Below are 19,823 nucleotides of genomic sequence, written 5' to 3' on the forward strand. Positions count from 1 at the left end.
CACTCATGATCTTATATACCTCTATGAGATCAGACTACCTATGCATTTTAACTTTAAAAAAAAGATTAAGTATTATTTTAATAGCATTTTTACTTTTAAGTAGTGTTTGAGTATATTTAAATGTTTGTCAATGCTACATAGTCTCTCCTCTGTGAGTTGGGAGATAGCCTATTGTCAATATTGCTGATCTAAAATTAATGCATTGTACATCTTGATCGGTATACTGACATTTTTTTTATGTAACAGAGAGAAAGTTGATGACTGTTAGATCCAGGGAATTCAATGCTTCAATAGTCACGTGGCAGGAATTTTTCAGAACTCCTTCTTAAAGTTTCTACTTTTTATGCAATAAATTATATAAAATCAATACAATATTGAATATCATTGTCCTTTCCCAGTGCTGATCTTAGTACATTACCTAAATAACCTACTTAAGCTATCTTTTGGCAGGGTTATTAATCTATTGAATACTTATACAAGAGATAACAGTTAGATTAGTCACAACAACTTTAGATTAACTATACATATTCATAAATTGTATTGCTTTTCTGTTGTAGAGTGAGGTCCTGCACGGGGGCTTTGATTCTTTGAGCTTTTATTATTACTTTGCCTCTGTACAGGATTTTGTCAAATACTTTCTAATGAAATGGATACAAATACAAAAACCATCTCCTTTAGTCATTGTTTTTGAAAGAAAGAGCAATTGATTTGATTGTATGGACTTCCGATTGTGTTGCTTCAGTTTGGGAGAATCAGTCACTACCAGCACTAAAGTAGATGCTACAAAGTGATTGCGAAATTAAATAAACTAGGCAAAGGAATGTCATGATTTGCTGTGTGAAACTTATGATGTAGGATACAAAATATTATTGGCTGCCAGATGTCCAATCTGCTAGCAATTAAATCAAAGGAACATAACATTAAAATGATCTGCACTTAGAAAGTAATACATTCAAAGGAGAGCAGCTTTTATATTTACACAGCAAATTGACTGGCCTCAATGCAGCTAAGCAGACACAGCTGTTGCTTGTTCAATTGAATTAGATCAACGTACTTATTCTGAATTGACGTTTACAAATAGTGTTGAATTAAACTAGTTAAGTATGGTAACTGCTGTGCCTTTTTGTTACAATAATTTGATTAGAGGAAAGGACAAAAATTTAAGGAAAGGTTTATGTGCTGCTACTGAAGAGGTTTGTTACAAAGATTTACACTTAGCTTTTTTTCCAAGTTGAAAATCATTTGGAGTCCAAAGGTGTTCTGAAGGCATTCACTACATGTGTGGACGAGGCAATAAAATGGCAGGTGCTATAAATCTGAAATAAAAACAGAATGCTGGAAATATGCAGCAAGCCTTGTAGTATCTGCAGAGAGAGAAAAAGAGTCAGTGGCCTTTCATCAGAGTTCTCTGCACATATTCTTCTAGAATCTAGATACTGAGTATTTCTGGCATTTCCTGTTTTTTGTTACACGTTCTGAATTTGTTTTACAAATAATATTTCCCAAGTGCTGTTTATGAAAGACAGCTTTTCTAAACCATAAAACAATGCATTTTGCTGATGGCTCATAACATTAAATCTTTTCAACATGGGTCATAACAGACCACTTCTAAATGCATGGGTAAGCCAATTATATTCTTTTTTTTCAAGAAGCAATCTCTTTTCCTATCCTCCCAAAGACTAACAATGAAGAAGCAGAGAGGGAAAAGAAATATAAAGGGGTTGAGTTATCTGTTAAAGTGGATAAGTTGCTAGGCTTAAATAAAGTGCACTCCTGTCTCCCAGAGAGCACAGAAGATGCTGTAGCATTCTTCTGCAGGCAGAGTGCCAGGGAACTGAATGGTCCCTGATGTGGAGATCTTCTATAGCAAAGGAGGAAGGGAACAATGGAGTAATTACTGACCAGTAGGCAAATTCTTCTGGTGGGCAGCCTGAATTGGCATTTAGATGGTCATGGGTTACTGAAGAAAAGTCAGCAAGGATTTGATAAGGGTAGATCTTGGTTTATTATTATTATCATTATCACATGAACCAAGATTAAAAAAATTGTCTTGCATGCCACCCATACAGTACATTTCATCATGTCAGAACATTGAGGTTGGGCAAGGGAAAAGCAATAACAAAATAAAGATAAAGTATTAAACTACAGAGAATGTAGAGTGTAGGTAGATAATAAAATGCAAGACCATGGTGAGGTAGACTCTGAAGCCAAAATTCCATATTATTGTAGAAGGGAACTGTTCAATTAATAGTATATTAACAGTGGAATAGAAGTTGTCCTTGAGCCTGGTGGTATGTGTATTAAGGCTTTTGTATCTTCTGCCTGATGGGAGGGGGAGAAGAGAGAATATAACTGGGTAGGATCTTTGATTATGTTTGCTGCTTCACCAAGATGGTGAGAAGTGCAGACAGAGTTCATGAAGGGGAGGCTAGTTTTTTGTGATTGCTGAGCTGTGTCCATAACTTTATGTAGTTTCTTGTGGTCTCAGGCAGAACAGTTGTTATACCAAGCTGTGTTTCTTTGGGATAGGATGCTTTCTGTGGTGTACCATTTAAAAAATGGTGAGGGTCAAATGGAACATGCCAAATTTCTTTAGCCTCTTGAGGAGGTAGAGGTCCTGTTGGACTTCCTTAGCTACAGCATCTACATAATTGGACCAGAACAAGCTATTGGTGATGTTCTGTCTTAGGAACTTGAAGCTTTCAACCCTCTAGACCTCCGCTCTTTTGATGTAAAGTAGAGCATGGGCACCACCCTCCTTCCTGAAGTCAATAACAGCTACTCTTCTTTCCTGACATTGAAGTAAAAGTTTTGGTCATGACAAGGATCTCCACCATCCTGGCCATGTCATCTTTTTGCAATTACCTTTTGGCAGGAGGCGGTGAAACCTGAAGTGCAACACCGCCAGGTTCAGGAGCAGCTGCTTCCCTTCATCCATTTGGTTCTTGAACTAACCAACAAAACCCTAACTATTACAGTATAGCAACATTGTGACCATTTTGTACTAAGATGGATTTATTTTTTGGTCTGATTGCATTTGTAAAATTTGTAATTTATGTTTATCTTGTTAATGCTGTTTATATGATGCTATATTTCGATTTCATTGGTCTGGCCGATCTGCGTAATGCATATCTGCTTTTCATTGGCTCAGCTCCAAGGCAGTATTACATTACTGGTCTTCTCCCAAGCAAGGACTCGTGCCTCATAGCATTTTATTTGTTTCCCCTGAGATAAGCAAGTTCAAATCAGTTTAACCAGATCAGCCAGTTGTTGGGCCCAGGTTTCTTCAAGTCACTGATATAGCCGGCATCTTCTAGCTTACCAAAGGACATATCACAAAGAAGTTCTTATTTGGAAATGACGTCTAGTTTAACAAATTATCGGCATGGGTCTCATTGTGTCTTTGTAATTGTTTCAATGCAATTATCGCCGAACAAAACTAGTTCACAAAACAGTTTGCAAAATGCCAGCCTCCGTTGCTTCCAGCACGTGGCAAGAATAAATACATTTGGTTTGTTTGCTTCCACTGTCCTAGGCTCATTCTAGTTAGATGTCTTTTTCATGGTTTAGTTCCTTCATGGCCACGGCCTTGTAGGGAACCAGTGTTGAGAAGAATCATGGCGGAAATATTGCTGCCTATCCCTACTGATTGGGGACTGTTGGTCAGGAAGTCAAGGATCCAGTTGCAGAGGAAGGTGTTGAATCCAAAGTCTAGGATTTAGGAGATGAGTTGTCTGATGATGCAACTTTATTTTTTGAAACTTTACAGAGTTTGAAGCATTTAATATAGATTTTGGATTTTAATGAGATGTATGATGAAATCCAACATTGTAGATTAATCTAGAGAGTAAAAGCCTATAGGAAGGCAGAAAGTTGTGTTAAAATTTGGCAATGTGGGCCCAAAAAAGGGTAATAGTTGATGAGAATATTAGTGACTGGAAGTAAGGATTTCATGGAGCTTCATTATTACGTCCCTTACCTCTTCACAGTGTACATTTTCTTTATAATAAAGTAGGGGCAATAATTCAGAAATTTGTCAGGACAGGACAAAAGAAAATCTCAGCTACAAAAATCATGCAGAAAGATCAGTAACTAGAGGAAATGGATTGAGAAAAGAACAAGAGATGTTGCATTCTGGAATGCACTGTAATATGGTCTGAAGGAATTCAGTCCCACAGTTTTGATTCAAATGAACAGCCTCTTTCTCCTGTAGGAATTCTCCTCTACAGTCTGTGAAATGGAATTGTCAAAAGAATGTTTCCAGATTCTCTCTTTTGAATTCCATTTGTATTTTGTTTGTATTTCACAGTTCTTCCTATACAGCTGCATAACTTTTGAAATAACGTAATATCACATGGAGTAAGTGGATTTTAGTTATTGGGGACATATACTGTATCGAACATTGGATTAGGTATTGATTATGCTACAACTGGAGAACAAAATTGGGGTTGCCTTTTATTTGGAAAGGTTGTATTAAAATTGACTGTGATTTCATGTTCTGTCTTTTCCCTTAGACCCAAAGTTTCTAATAATATACATTGAAACCCATTTTTGTCTGCAGGTCTGAAAGCAGGTCTAGACATTTATCTCCTCCTGCTTATAAAACTAGAAAAGGTTAGTATTATCATGTAGCTCTTCCGGAGACGGGAGAATAAAAAGGCGATAGGAGCTACAGGGAGGCAGATGTACCTGTGTTGCAAAAGGCAGGTACTGAAGCTGGATAACAGTCACGGTTGGGGAAAAAGGCATAGGCAGACAGCGCAGAGTACTCCTGTGGCCATTCCCCCTCAATAACAAACAAACTTGAGATGGGGAGTGGAATGACCTATAGGGGAGAACCACAGTGACCAGGTCTCTGTCACTGATTCTGATTCTATAGCTCTGAACGAAGGTGGCGACGAGGAGGAGGAGAAGAGATTCAATAGAAATTTGGGGTTTGTAAGAGACTTTAGTATAGCACCTTGCCTCCCAGGTGCTAGGGTCAGGGATCAGGTCTGCAGCAATCTTAAGGGGAGAGTGAGCAGCCAGAAGTCATGGTATACGTTGGTACCAATGGCATAGGTAGGAGAAAGGGAGTAGGTCTGAAAGAGTGAAGGAAACATGAGAAAGCCTTGGTGAGTAGGATTAAAGAAAACCACAAGGTGTACTACACATACATGAAGAACAGGAGGATGTTTAGAGTAAGGGTAGGTCCAATCAGGAAACGTGTGCCTGGAGTAGGAAAGGGTAGGGGAGGTCCTTAATGAATACTTTGCTTCAGTATTCATCAGTGAGATGGACCTTGAATGTGAAGACAGTGTAAAACAGGCTAAAATGCTGAAACATGTCAATGTTAAGAAAGAAGATGTGCTGGAATTATGAAAAACATTTGGATGCACAAGTCTCTGGGCTGGACAGGATATGCCCCAGGATACTGTGGGAAGAAAGGGAAGAGACCACTGCACCTTTAGCAATGATTTTTGCATCCTCATTGTTCATAGGAGTAGTACCTGAGGATTGGAAGGTAGCAAATGTTATTCCTATGTTCATGGAAGGGAATAAAGATAATCCTAGGAATTTTAGACGAGTGGAAGACGAGCTATCAGAGAGGATTCTTACAAACAGGATTTATGAGCATATGGAGAAGCATAGTCTGTATAAGGACAGTCAGCATGGTCTGAGGGGCAGGTCATGCCTCACAATTCTAATTGAATTTTCTGAGGAAGTGACAAAACAAATTGATGAAAATGGATGTATTGATGTATACGAGTTACAGTAAGGCGCTCAGTAAGGTAGTAGTTTCATTCAAAAAGTCACGAGGCATGGGATCTCGGGCAACTTGGCTGTGTGAATTCAGAATTAGCTTGCCCACAGAAGGCAGAGGGTGTTAATAGTTGGAGTGTGTTTGGCCTTGAGGTTGGTGACCAGTAGTATTCTGCAGAATTCTGTTCTGGTGCCTTTTCTTGTGATCATTATAAATTACTTGGATGAGGGAGCGGAAGGGAGGATTAGTAAGTTTTCAGGTGACAGGAAAGTTGGTGGAGTTATGGATAGTGTGAAGGGTTGTACCTTGCAGCAGGATATTGACAAGATGCTGAGATTGGCAGATGGTGGTCAACCTAGAAAAATGTGAAGTGATTCATTTTGGAAGGTTGAATTTGAAAACAGAAAACTGGTTAATGGCAGGATTTAATTTGGCAGTATGGAAGAACAGAGGGATCATGAGGTTCATGTCCACAGATCCCTTGAAGTTGCCATGCAAGCAAGTTGATCGAGAGAAAAAGGAGTATGGTGTGATGGCCTTTATTAGTACTATACTTGGAGAAGTGATGTTCCACAGGGATCTATTCTGGGGACCCTGCCCTTTCTGATTTTTATAAATGACTTGGATGAGGAAGTGGGAGGTTGTATTAGTGAATTTGCAGATTACACAGAGAGTGGCATTATGGATGGCGGAGAAGGTTGCTGTACATTACAATGGGACGTTGCTAGGATGCAGAGCAGGGCTAAGAAATGGCAAATGGTTTCAATCCAGATAAGTCTGAAGTGATACACTTTGGAAGGTCAAACCTGAAGGTGGAAAGCAAGGCCAGCAGCGAGATTCGTACTGAAAGCAAGGCCAGCAGCGGGATTCGTACTGAAAGCAAGGTCAGTAGTGGGATTCGTAGCAGTGTGGATGAATAGAAACATCTTTGGGTTCAAGTCATTAGGTCCCTCAAGTTAACTGGGTGATTAAGAAGACGTATGGTTTATTGGCCTTCATTAATCAGGGGATTGTGTTCAAGAGCTGTGAAGTAATGTTGCAGCTCCATAACGCTCTAGTTAGACCATCCTTGGAGTATTGTAGCGTAGCAATTGACGCAATGCTATTACAGCTCAGGGCATCAGATTCAGAGTTCAATCCCAGTGTCCTCTGTAAGGAGTTTGTACGTCCTACCCAAGGAATCCCTGGCTTTTCCCCGAGTGCTCCAGTTTCTTCCCACAGTCCACTGGGCAAGTTAATTGATCATTGTAAATTGTCCCATGATTGGGATAGGGTTAAATCGGGATTGTCGGGGGCTGCTGGGCAACGTGGCGTGAAAAGGCTATTCTGGGCTGTACCTCTAAATAAGTAAGTATTGTGTTTGGTTCTGGTTGCTTAATTTTAGGAAAGATATGGAAACTTTAGAGAAAGTGCAGAGGAGATTTACCAGGATGCTGCTTAGATTAGAGAGCTTGAGAGAAGTTTGAGGAAATTAGTCTTTTCTCTTTGGAATGAAGGGGGAAGAGAAGTGATTTGATAGATGTGTATAAGACGATAAGAGCCATAGATAGAGTGGGCAGCCACTGCTTTTTCTCCCCCAGGGTAACAGTGGCTAATATGAGAAGGCATAATTATACAGTAATTGGAGGAATGTATAAGAGGATGTCCGAAGTAGATATTCTACACGAAGTGGTAAGGCATGCAACGCACGGCCAGGGATGGTGGTAGAGGCAAGAAAGTTGGTGGAGTTGTGGATAGTGTTGAGGGTTATTGTAGGTTGCAGCAGGATATTGACAGGATGCAGAGCTGGGTTGAGAAGTGGCAGATGGAGTTCAACCTGGAAAAGTGTGAAGTAACTCATTTGGAAGGTTACATTTGAAGGCAGAATACAGGGTTAGTGGCAGGCTTCTTGGAATTATGGAAGAGCAGAAGGATCATGGGATTCACATCCATAGATCCCTCAATGTTGCCGTAGGAGTTTAACAGACTCTTAGGCACGTGGATGAAAGAAAAATGGAGTGCTATGTGGGAAGGAAGCAATAGATCAAGAAGTCAGTATAATATTGTGGGCCAAAGGGCCTGTATTGTTCTATACTGTTTTATGTTCTATGGGGCAGGTAGCCGTTGATGGGATGTGGGCAGTTGTGAAGTAGTAACTCCTGCCACCATTTATCCAGTGTGCTTGCTTCTAATGCATGGACTTTAAGCTCTCTACATCATTCTAAATGTTTTTTCATTTTTGAGTGGCCTCTAAAATGACCAGAAATTGGTGGGGGTATTGCAATTCTTCACGGAGACATTGGTCACATAACTGATTTTTTTTTCTCGTCTTCTGATAATCTGGGCTCATGAGAGCTTACACAAGACTGTCATTTTCAGGAGTCTGAAGTCAGGCTTGAAATGACCTGGGCTGTGCAAAGTTGCCAACTGAGAGTAAACAGGGCCTCATTGCTTTGGCTATTAGCCTGGAAAGGCACATTGCTTGTTTGCTTGTCCTGGTGGATTTGGAGGATTTTACAGGTTCAGCATTGGTGACATTTTTTCACTGCCTTGACACAAAAACAAAAGGGGGGTAGAGTTTCGTGCCTTGGCATGTCTGCACTAAGTAGTTCAGGCCACAGACACATAAGGGGGGCAAAACTGTGTGCCAGATATGAGAATCTTCAATATTCTTTTCCTCAGTTGAACAAAGTTTGTGCTGATACATTGAATTTCATCATTAATGCCTGCCTTCATAAGGCTTTGAACATATCTCTGTGGCTTATACAATATAGGTTGAAAACACGCAAGGACACATATATGTGCACAGATAGTCATTTGTTGTATGCATTTATTATTGTCTTTCAGTTCTATGATGCAGATAGACATCCAGTAGTTGCAAAACTATCCTACGTTGCTGATAATCTGCTTCTCTTCAGTGGAAGTATGCAAGAGAAAACACAATCAGTTAATAGCTGTCGCGTAAGAAAATAAATAATTGAAAAAGGAGACGGGAAAGAAATGTTGGCACCATTAACATTTTTCCACTGAAGAGTCTCATTTTTCAAAAAAGGAATTCACTGAGTGTGAACATTAGGTGAAAGCTTATTTTAAAGGATTTTTGTTTCGAAATGTTGTACTGAAATGATAAATGTAAAGTGAAGCTGAAGGGATTAATGTCAACTACTGTAATTCCCCAAGGCCTGATAGTCTGCATTCAAGAATGCTTTAGAAAGTGGCCCTGGAAATAGTGGGTACACTAGTGGTCATTTTCCAGCATTCCTCAGTCTCTGGAACCATTCCAGTGGATTGGAGGCTAGCTAATATAATCCAAATATATATATTTTTTAATCTGGTACAGAAATAGCAATTAATTATTGGGCTGACATCATGACAGGGTAGATGCTAGAGTTTATTATAATAGTTGTAATAGCGGGGACTTGGAGAAGATTTAGAAAATCTGGCAAACTCAAAATGCATTCATGAAAAGGACATCACATATGATAAATCTACTGAAATTGAGGATGCAATTCATGAAATAGGTAAGGGAAAACTAGTGAATGTGGTATATTTAAAGTTCTAAGAGATCTTTCGATGAGGTTGCACATAAGAGATTAACGTGCACAATAAAAACAAGCAGGATTCGGAGTAAGGCGCTGATATGAATGGAAAACTAGTTGGCTCCCAGAAAACACAGAGCTGGAATAAATGGGGCTTTTCTGGGTGGCACTGAGAGACAAGTGGGGTACTACAGGGATGAGGACTAGGACCCCACCTGTTCACATACATATTAATGATTTGGAAAGGAAATTAAGTGTAACGACCCTAAGTTTGTGGATGGCATAGAACTTAGGAGGAGGTTGAAGAGATGCTGCAAGTTAATTTAGGCAGTTGATGGCATGGCGTGATGCATAGCAAATACATTATTATGTGGCTACATGTGAGGCTGTCCACTTTGGAAACAGGAAGAAAGCAGATCAGCAAAGGGGAAGATGTAACAGGAGCTGTGAGCGCTTGTGCACCTATTGGTGAAGATAAGCCAGCAGATGCAGTGGGCATTTAGAAAGCTCTTCAAAGTAAGGGGTTTCAAATGTAGGAGCAGGGAAGTTATATTTCAATTGTACAGGACCTTACTGGGATGGCATCTTGAGTACTGTGTGCAGTGCAGTTTTAGTCCCCTTATCTGAGGAAGGATTTTCTTGCTACAGAGGATGCTCAGTGAAGGTATAAGTGGTGGGATGGCACGTCAGAATCAGGTTTATTATCACTGCCGTATGTCATGAAATTTGTTGTCCTTCTGGCAGCAGTACAACTCATTATATAAAAAATGATAAACTGCAATAAGAAAATAAATAATGCAGAAGAGGACTGGTGAGATAGTGTTCATAGGTTTCACGAACTGTTCAGAAATGGTAGAGTGGAAGAAACTGTTCCTAAAATGATGAGCATGTGTCTTCAGGCTCCTGTTCCTCCTACCTGACGATGGATGTGAGAAGGGGGCACATCCCGGATGGTAAGGGTCCTTAATAGTGGATACTGTCTTCCTGAGGCACTAGCTTTTGAAGTTGACCTCCATGTGGGGAACTTGTGCCTCCTACAATCCTCTGCAACCTCCTTTGGTGCTGTGTATTGGAGTCTCCACATCAGGAGGTGATACAACCAGTCAGAATGCTCTCCACTAGGAATTTGTAAGTCTTTGGGGAAATGGGAAATCTCCTCAAACTCCCATTGACTGATAGCCTCTGACATGCGTTCTCCATGATTGCATCAATATATTGGGCCCAGGACAGATCACCTGAGAGGTTAACACTCAGGACCTTGAAGCTGCTCACACTTTCCATTGCTGACCCCTCAATGAGGATTGGTACATCTTCTCCTATCTGAAGTCTACAATCAATTCCTCGGACATTGTGTGCAAGGTTGTTGCTGTAATACCACTCAACCTGCCATTCGATCTCACCAGCATCTCCTCATCGCCATCTGAGGTTCTACCAACAACAGCGGTGTAATTTATAGAAGGCATTTGAGCTGTGTCTGGTCGAACAGCCACGAGCATAGACAATCAATCTGCGTTGACTGTCAGTGAGGAGGTGCTATTATTTATCCATGCTGACTTTGGTCTCTTGATGAGGCAGTAAAGGATCCAGAGGGAGGTACAGAAGCCCAGTTTTTGAAGCTTACTGATTAGTACTAAAGGGTTGATGGTGTTAAATGCTGATCAGTATTCAATAAACTGGAGCTTGACATAGTTATTGCTGTTGTCCATATGGTCCAAGGTTGAGGAGAGAGCCAATGAAATTGCATCCACTGTAGACTTATTGCAGTAGGCAAGTTATAGCAGCTTTGTTTAGGCAGGAGTTAATTCTAACCACGGTCAACCTTTCAAAGCACTTTATCACAGTAGATGTGAAAGCAACTGGGTGATAGTCATTAATGCAGCTCACCCTGCTCTTCCTGGGCACCAGTATGATCAATGCCCTTTTGAAACAGGTGGGGACCTCTGACTGCAGCAGTGAGAGGTTGAAGATGTCCCTGGACACTCTAGCCAGTTGGTTGATTAGAAACATGAAGACAGATTTCATTAAATGAGCTTATTTAACTCATTAAATGAATTTAGAATGAGAGCGACCAATAAAATTCCAACAGTGCTGAATCCTAGAATTGTACAGCACAGCAATGGGTCCACAGCCCTACTTTGTCCATGCTAAATATGATGCCTATCGATGCTTTTCCCATTTACCTGCATTATATGGCCCGTATCCCTCTACACCTTTCCTACCCAAGTACCCATCCAAATGCCTCTTAAACATTGAAGTTGTACTTGCCACTACAAGCTCCTCTGGCAGCTCATTCCAGATACTTATCACCCTCTGTGTGGAAAAACTTCCCCTCAGGTCTCCTTTAACTTACGTTCCTCTTGTCTCAAACCTGTGCCCTCTAGTTCTACATTCTCTGCCATGTGAAAAATATTCTATCTATGCCCCTTATAACTTCATCGACGTCTTTTAAGTCATCCCTCAGTCTCATACATTCCAGTAAGAGTAAATTCAGTCTTCCTATTCTTCTCTCGTAGCTGAAACCCACTATTCCAGGCAACATTCTGGTGAATGTCTTTGGCATTCTCTTTATTGCTGCCTCGTATTTCTTTTGTGGCAAACTGAACTATACACAATATTCTAAGCAACACATACCAAATGCTGGAGGATCTCGGCAGGCCAGGCAGCATCTTTGGAAAAGAGTACAGTTGACTTTTCGGGCCAAAACCTTTCGGCGGGGCTGGAAGAGAAAAAGATAAGAGTAGATTTAAAAAGTGGGGGAGGAGAGCGAGAGAGAGAGAAATACCAGGTGATAGGTGAAACTGGGAGAAGGAGGGATGAAGTAAATCCCTGCTTCAGCTTCCAGAGGGAAGTTGATTGGTGAAAGTGATATAGGGTTGGAGAAAGGGGAGCCCGATAGGAGAGGACAGAAGGCCATGGAAGAAAGAAAAGGGGGGAGGAGCACCAGAGGGAGGTGAAGGGCAGGCAGGGAGGTAAGGTGAGAGAGGGAAAGGGGGATGAGGAATGATGAAGGAGAGGGTGGGAGGTGGACGGGCATTACTGGAAATTCATGATCGGTGTTCATGCCATCCTTCAGGTTGGAGGCTACCCAGATGGAATATAAGGTGTTGTTCCTACAACCTGAGTGTGGCCTCATCGCAACAGTAGAGGAGGCTAATGGATTGACATAACAGAATGGGAATGGAAAGTGGAATTAAAATAGCTGGCCACTGGGAGATCCTGCTTCTTTTGGTGGACTGAGTGTAGGTTCTCGGCGAATCTATGACGGGTCTCACCGATATATAGGGGGCCACATCAGGAGCACCGGACACAGTATATGACTCCAACAGACACACAGGTGAAGTATCACCTCACCTGGAAGGACTGTTTGGGGCCCTGAATGGTAGTGAGGGAGGAGGTGTAGGGGCAGGTATAATACTTGTTCCGCTTGCAAGCATAAGTGCCAGGAGGGAGATCAATGGGGAGGGACGAATACCAATATTCTAAATGTTTAACTAAGTTTTGTTTTACAACTGCAACATTACATCTCCACTGTTATACTTAAGACTAGACCAATTAAATGCAGCGAAGACGTTGTAGAATCTTGAGCTTGGGAATGGCAATCAGGATATATGGAGTAAAGATAAGTGTAAGCCATCTAAGACTTAGATAACACTCGGCTTCTCCTCTTTGAGAGTTGTGAGCTTGTAGAATTTACTACCAAAGAAGACAGATGGAGCCAGATCATTAAATGTATTTGAGGAGTTGGATATCATTGACAGGGCTAGAACAAGAGTTTGCATTTGGATGATCAGCCATGGCTATGTTCAATGGTAGAGCAAGTCTGAAGGGTAGGCTGGCCTACTCCTACTCCTAGTTTCTATGGAAGATCAGTTCTCATTGCGATTCCCAATAAATTCGGGCTATAAATGTGCGGGCTTTTTTGTGTATAATTGCCTCGGCTGAAGTACATTGAAGTCTGGAAAAGGGTATGCTACTGCCAGCCTCCAGCAGAGGCTTTTGGGAATGTCGCAAGGCAACATACATCCAATCCAAACATGCCGTCTCTACATATGGAGGGGCACAGGTGTGAGGAGGGAATGACTGCCTTACGCTTTGAGGGTGGCACTTTGAGAGGTTCCAGTCTATACGTGCTGGTGTGTTTGCACTTTGTACAAGCATGAAGTTTTGTGGACAGCCCATCAGATGGTAATTTAATGCAATCATCCTGAGCCTACATTCATTCTGCCAAGGTTAGGAATGTAGGGCACTGGTGGCTGTGATCCCAGCACAACTGCCAGGACGACACCCCATTCAACAGCTTTTCCATATGAAATGTGTGCTTTGTTGCTGTAATTACTGCAATTTGACCATATGAGGGTAATTTATCTTCTTAACAGGATACTCAGTTGCCGTGGGGGAATTCACAGGAGACTCTGAACAAGGTAAGTAGTCTAATTGATCACCAAAGGCATGTACTGGTTCATTATGCCTTTATTAGCCATTTCCTTTTCCTTAAAATACAAACATACCTCTAACTAACCTAATAAAATCATGTTTGCCAACTCAAATTTCCTGGCTTTTTCTTTTGACTAGAATTTGTTGCTGGAATTCCAAGAGGTGCTCAGGCAGTCGGATATGTATGTATTATTCCTTTGCTTAGCTTCCCCCCCACCCCCCAAAATAAGAAAACTGTTTCATTTTTTACTTCACTCCTGTGCCAAAGGAAGGGATTTTATACTTCTCTTTTATTTGTGAGTGGTGTTGAATTAAATCTTTACATTCTTGGGAAAAACAATTCAGAATGGAGGATTTTATCAGCTTTGGATATAAGACTGAAAGGAAGAATGTTATTGGAATGGGAAATACTGCTGTACAGGGGAGCTGGTTGTACATGAAAAACAGGTGTATGGCAGACAAATACGACAAATACTTAGGAAGGCAAATGGAACATTGGGCTTTATTACAAGAGGCAAAGTATAAAAGTGAGGAATTAAAGCAGAAAAGTGTTGGAAATGCTCAGCAGGTCAGGCAGCATCTGTGGAAATGGAAACTGTTTCTGGTTCAAGACTATCAGATCTGGGGAAATAGAAAATTAGGGAGATTTTCAGTAGTAGAGAAATTGGGTGATGGAGGGCAATATCTCTGACAGAGTGAGATCAAATGCGTTAATGCAGCTATTTTAATCAGATTATTTTTCTTTACCTGTGTAATTCATTGCAAATTTTTATTGGGAACTATACTAATATTCAAAGAAAAACTGGGCCAAAATTATGACAACAGAAGTAACCAATTCTGATATGGATGAAAAGAAAGATTGAGATACTCAAAGTGGGGAAGTCTTGGTCTGTTTATATAGAATATTGGTGAGACCATATCTAGCGTACTGTAGATAATTCTGGAAGAATATACTTGTATCATAGTCACTGTGGATTACTTAAATGAACGAGATCAAGAAGGTATGGAAGCTGCCGTTGAATTAGAAGATGAGATAGATATGTTTTTGGAGTATATAAGAATCAACCGCTAAGGATCAGGCAGAAGTGGGGAGTGAATTCAAGACCAGATCAGCCATGCTCTTGTTGAATGGTAATGCTGGCTTGAGGGACACCTCTTTCTCATTTTAACCCTTACCAATTCGAACAACGTATCAGGCTATTCTGGGCAAAATCAATCTGTCTCAATGTTTGCTCTGTGCCATGTTTGCCTTTTATATTTGACTGTTGTCAGAAGGATCAGAAGTATTCTTCCAGGTTCTGTGCAGCTAGCCCATGCTCCAAACCTTCTGGGATTGGTCCCCTTATTCCATTCCACATTTGTAGTTGGTTCAGTATGGATACAAGGTTATTTCAGTGCCTCCTCACAAACAGCGAGCTTAAGGGAAACATCTGGGTGGTGCCTGGAGCTTAGTGACATTATTCAAATGAGGCTTCGACCTGCATTTAGATCTGCTGATGTTGGCTTCAGCCATGCGACTGGTTGCTATGGCAATTGTGCAAGTTGAAAGTCCATATAAACCTTACTGTTTCTAATTGTGTATCTTGGGCCCTTTCTGTGGTTCTACCAAACTACACACTTAATAAGCAAAGATAAGAGACAACAGCCATCACAAATCCTGTCTGTTGCATTGTATTGGCCACTTCCGAGCATGCAGTTTTACAGTATGTAACGTCAATCCCCAGCTGTCTGTTTCTCTCCCTGAACCAATACACCTAGTTTATAATACTGCAACTAACGCTAATAGGGTCCTGAACAGTATGCAATACTGTGTGCCTCTAAGACAGTCCCTAGGAAAAATATGAACAAATGTTATTAGTGCACATATTTTTATTTTCCTTACTGGACGACTAATACACACTTTTTTTGTAGGTTGCCATTATAAATGCAACGGATATGACTTTCATTCAGAATTTTACTGGTGAAAAGGTAAATACTAATTTTCTATTTATTTTAATGAAGCCTTGAGACTTTATTCTTCTAGAGAACTTAGAAAGTATGGATTTTATTGTAAAATAATACTGATTTGATTACTTTAGAAATCTAGTAGATAACGTCCAAAGCAACAAAAATAATGAGTGATTGCCAAGTTGAGGTAACAAAATGCAGAAAGCATTCCAACTGGTTGCATCACCGACTGGTATAGAGGGCCCACTATGCAAAGCTGCAGAAAATTGTAAACTCAGTCAGCCCCATCATGGGTACAAGACTCCCCAACATTGAGGATATCTTCAAAACGTGATTCCTCAAAAAGGTGGCATCCATCATTAGGGACCCCCATCAGCCAGGATATGCCCTCTTCACATTGCTACCATCAGGGAGGAGATACAGGAGTCTGAAGGCATACACGTTTCAGGAACAGCTTCTTACCCTCTGCCGTCAGGTTTCTGAATGGACAATGAACCCATGAACACTACCTGTATTTTTTTTGCTCTCATTTTGCACCTGTTACTTAATTTTTTTATATATTTCTTATTGTAATTTAGAGGTTTTATATACTGCTGTAGCAAAATAACACATTCCGTGATATATGCCCGTGATATTAAACCTGATTCTGATTCTGAGCAGTTTACACTGGAAGCACAAAATAGTCATTGGAACCAGAAATAAAACTGAAAAGTTTGCATATTACATTGTATAGGCACTGAAGCCAGAAAGGAGATTTTCTCTGTCAGTGGGTCCTATGATTTAACTTAATGCCACCAAGAGATCATAGGTCCAGAGCACCTGGCTGTATGATGAGCTCATGGCACTCTTTTATCATGATTCGGTCCCTTTAAGAATGTTAGCACCTGACCTGTGCATATCATATACATGGGGCGTGACATAGTGATGCGAGAGTGATTTCTCCATGGCAACGGAGTATGTATGTTATAAAGCGTCCTGAGTAAGATGCCCCTAGGCATACAGCAGGCTAACCCTCCATAGCTGTGAATACAAAACCTTCAGTTCATATTGAAGCGTGCTGGGGGGAAAAAATTAAAAATGAAAATGATATGCTGCTTTCATTGTACTGTACTCTTTGTTGTACTGCAAATTGATTACAAAGTCACGTCAGTACCCTTTGATCCAATTTCTGCCACTCAGTAATTATTCAATACCACACATGCATCATCATGTGCATGAAATATGTTGAGGAAATGGCACTGGTATTCGGGTGAATCGTAACAGGATATGCTTAGTTTAATTTTCTGGTGTGTGGAATTTCCACAGCAGGAATTTAAAAATTTGCCCAAAATCACTTTAATGCACCACTTACTCACAAAATACAAGCTCAGATATTTTGTTTCAAACTCAGTTTTTAGTTTGAAGGTTGTCTCTCATATTGAGATAACCAAGAATTACTCTGGATTTTATTTTTGAGATCTAGGCTTCTCTGGCATTTATCACAATGACCATAATCTGAAAATGAATATTGGAAGTATTTTATGATCCTAATGCGTGAACCTAGTTTTTTTTTTTGCTCTGCTATGGTTTCCTTCTTTCAATTTATTTTCAGTTTTGAAAGCTATTTGCTTTCGGAGTGAGAGAGCAGAATATTATTAGCGTGTTACAGTATGTGCCACATCAAAAGCCATGAGGTGGCATACTGTGAATTTGTTATCTTTGCATTACATCACTTGGTATTTTTCAAGTTGCTTTTCATGCATCTGTAACATGTTTGCTTCTTGAAGAAACCAGACGCTGGAAATGCTTGCAGTCATAGTTGTACAGCATGAAACCAGCCCTTCAGCCTGACCTGACTGTGCTGACTGCAATGCTATCAATGGTAATCCCATTTTCCTGCGTTTAGCCCATATCCTGTTATTCATTTCTGACTCATCTTCCTATCCAATGGTAATGGTACTGTAATGGTACCTACCTTTACCACTTCACTGGCTTGTTTCATACACGCAACACATTCTGAATGAAAAGCTTGCCCTGTAGATCTTCTTAAAATATAGTATTCCCTCTCTCACTGTTAACCTTGGTCTTTTAGCTTTAGACTTTTCTCTCCTTGAAAAAGGACTGTGACTATTTGCTCTATCTATACCCCCTTATAATTGTATGAACCTCTGAAAGATCACCTCTCAGCTTCCTGTACTCCAGTGAGAACAATTCCAGACTGTCCAAGGTCTTTTTGTAAGTGAAGCCCTCCATTCTACTCAACATACTGGTGAATTTCTTCTGCACTTTGCGAGCACTACCACATCCTTTTAGACCATAAGACATAGGAGTAGAATTAGGTCGTTTGGCTCATTGAGTCTGTTCTGCCATTCCATCATGGCAAATTTATTATCCCTCTCATCTCCATTCTCCTGCCTTCTCCCTATAACCTTTGACACACTGACGAATCAAGGCTATCAATCTCTGCTTTAAATATATTCAGTGACTTCACGTCCACAGCTGTCCATAGCAATGAATTCCCAGATTCACCGTCCCCTGGCTAAAGAAATTTCTCCTCACCTCTATTCTGAATGGATTTCCTCTGTTCTGAGGCTGTGCCCTCTGATCCTAGACTCACCCGCTATAGTAAATATCCTCTCCACATCCACTCTCTATAGGCCTTCCAATATTCAATGGATTTCAGTGAGATTCTCCCTTCATTCTTCTAAATTCCAGTGAGTAAAGGTCCAGAGGCATCAAATGCTCCTCATACATTAACCCTTTCATTCCCAGAATCATTCTCCTGAACCCTCCCCAATGCCAGCACATCTTTTCCTCAATAAGGAAACCAAAACTTCTCACAATATTCCAAGTGTGGTTTGACTAATGTCTTATAAAGTCTCAGCATTACATCCTTGCTCTTATAACCTCGTACTTTCAAAATGAATGTTAACACTGCATTTATCTTCCTTATCCCCATCTCAACCTGCAAGTTAATCTTTAGGCAATCCGGCACAAGGACACCTAGGTCCCGTTGCAATTCTGATTTTTGAATTTTCTTCTCATTTGGAAAGTAGTTCTATGGCTTTATTCCTGCTAGCAAAGTACAGACCACAAAGTTCCCTACACTATATTCCATCTGCACTTCTTTGTCCTTTTTCCTTAACTGTCTAAAAGTTGGTCTGCAGCCTCCCTGCTTCCTCAAGACTACCTGCTCTGTCCACCTATCTTCATATCATCTCCAAACTTGACCACAAAGATGTCAATTCTGTCATCCAAATCGCTGACATATAATGTGAAAGGAGGCAGCTCCAATACTGACCTCTGCAGAACATGACTTGTCAAGGGCCTTCAGAAAATCCAAGTAAATTACATCCACTGACAATCCTTTATCTATCCTGCCTGTTATTTCCTCAATGAATTCCAACAGATTTGACGGGCAAGATTTCCCCTTTAGGAAACCATGCTGACTGGCTACTTTATCATATGCCTCTAATACCCTGAAACCACATCCTTAATAATGGACTCCAACACCTTCCCAACCGCTGAAGTCAGGATAAGTAGTCCATACAATTTCCTTTCTTCTGCCTCCCTCGCCTCTTGAAGAGTGGAGTGACATTTGCAATTTTCCAATCCTCTAGACCATTCCAGAATCTAATGATTCTTGAAACATCATTACTAATGCCTTCACAATCTCTTCAGCTACCTCTTTCAGAACCTTGGGGTGTAGTCCATCTTGTCCAGATGACTTATCTACATATCTTCAGACCTTTCACTTTCCCAAGCACTTTCTCCTTATTACTAACAATTACACTCACTTCTGCCCCCCGACACTTGTGAATTTCTGGTGTACTGTTGTGTCTTCCACAGTGAAGACTGATGCAAAATACTTATTAAGTTTGTCTGCCATTTTTTTGACCCCATTACTACCTAACCAGCATCATTTTCCAGTGGTCTTCTATCCACTCATCCACTGTTCTGCCGTCATCCTTAATAGTGTCCCCTTCCATTCCGCTTTGGCCAGCTTCTCTCTCATACCTCTGTATTTCCCTTTACTCGACTGTTATACTGATATATCTGACTTCGTCTTCTCCCTCTCAAACTGCAGGGTGAATTCTATCATATTATGACCATTGAGCTCTTTTACCTTAAGCTTCTTAACCAAATCTGTTTTATAGCATGATGACCAAAACTGCAACAATATTCCTAACCAGCATCTTCTA

At 40.6% G+C, this 19,823-nt stretch overlaps 1 protein-coding gene across 2 annotated transcripts in view; it reads left to right on the plus strand.

Moving 5' to 3' along the window:
• Positions 1 to 19,823, plus strand: part of itga8 (integrin, alpha 8) — a 277,443-nt gene that overhangs the window by 42,298 nt on the left and 215,322 nt on the right. For both annotated transcript variants that reach the window (XM_063044126.1, XM_063044127.1), the window contains exons 8-10: positions 13,638 to 13,682; positions 13,834 to 13,877; positions 15,607 to 15,663. In XM_063044126.1, the coding sequence (XP_062900196.1) occupies positions 13,638 to 13,682; positions 13,834 to 13,877; positions 15,607 to 15,663 (146 nt within the window). The remainder of the gene's footprint in view (positions 1 to 13,637; positions 13,683 to 13,833; positions 13,878 to 15,606; positions 15,664 to 19,823) is intronic.

This window comes from Mobula hypostoma, chromosome 3 (assembly GCF_963921235.1).
Source record: "Mobula hypostoma chromosome 3, sMobHyp1.1, whole genome shotgun sequence".
NCBI lineage: Eukaryota > Metazoa > Chordata > Chondrichthyes > Myliobatiformes > Myliobatidae > Mobula > Mobula hypostoma.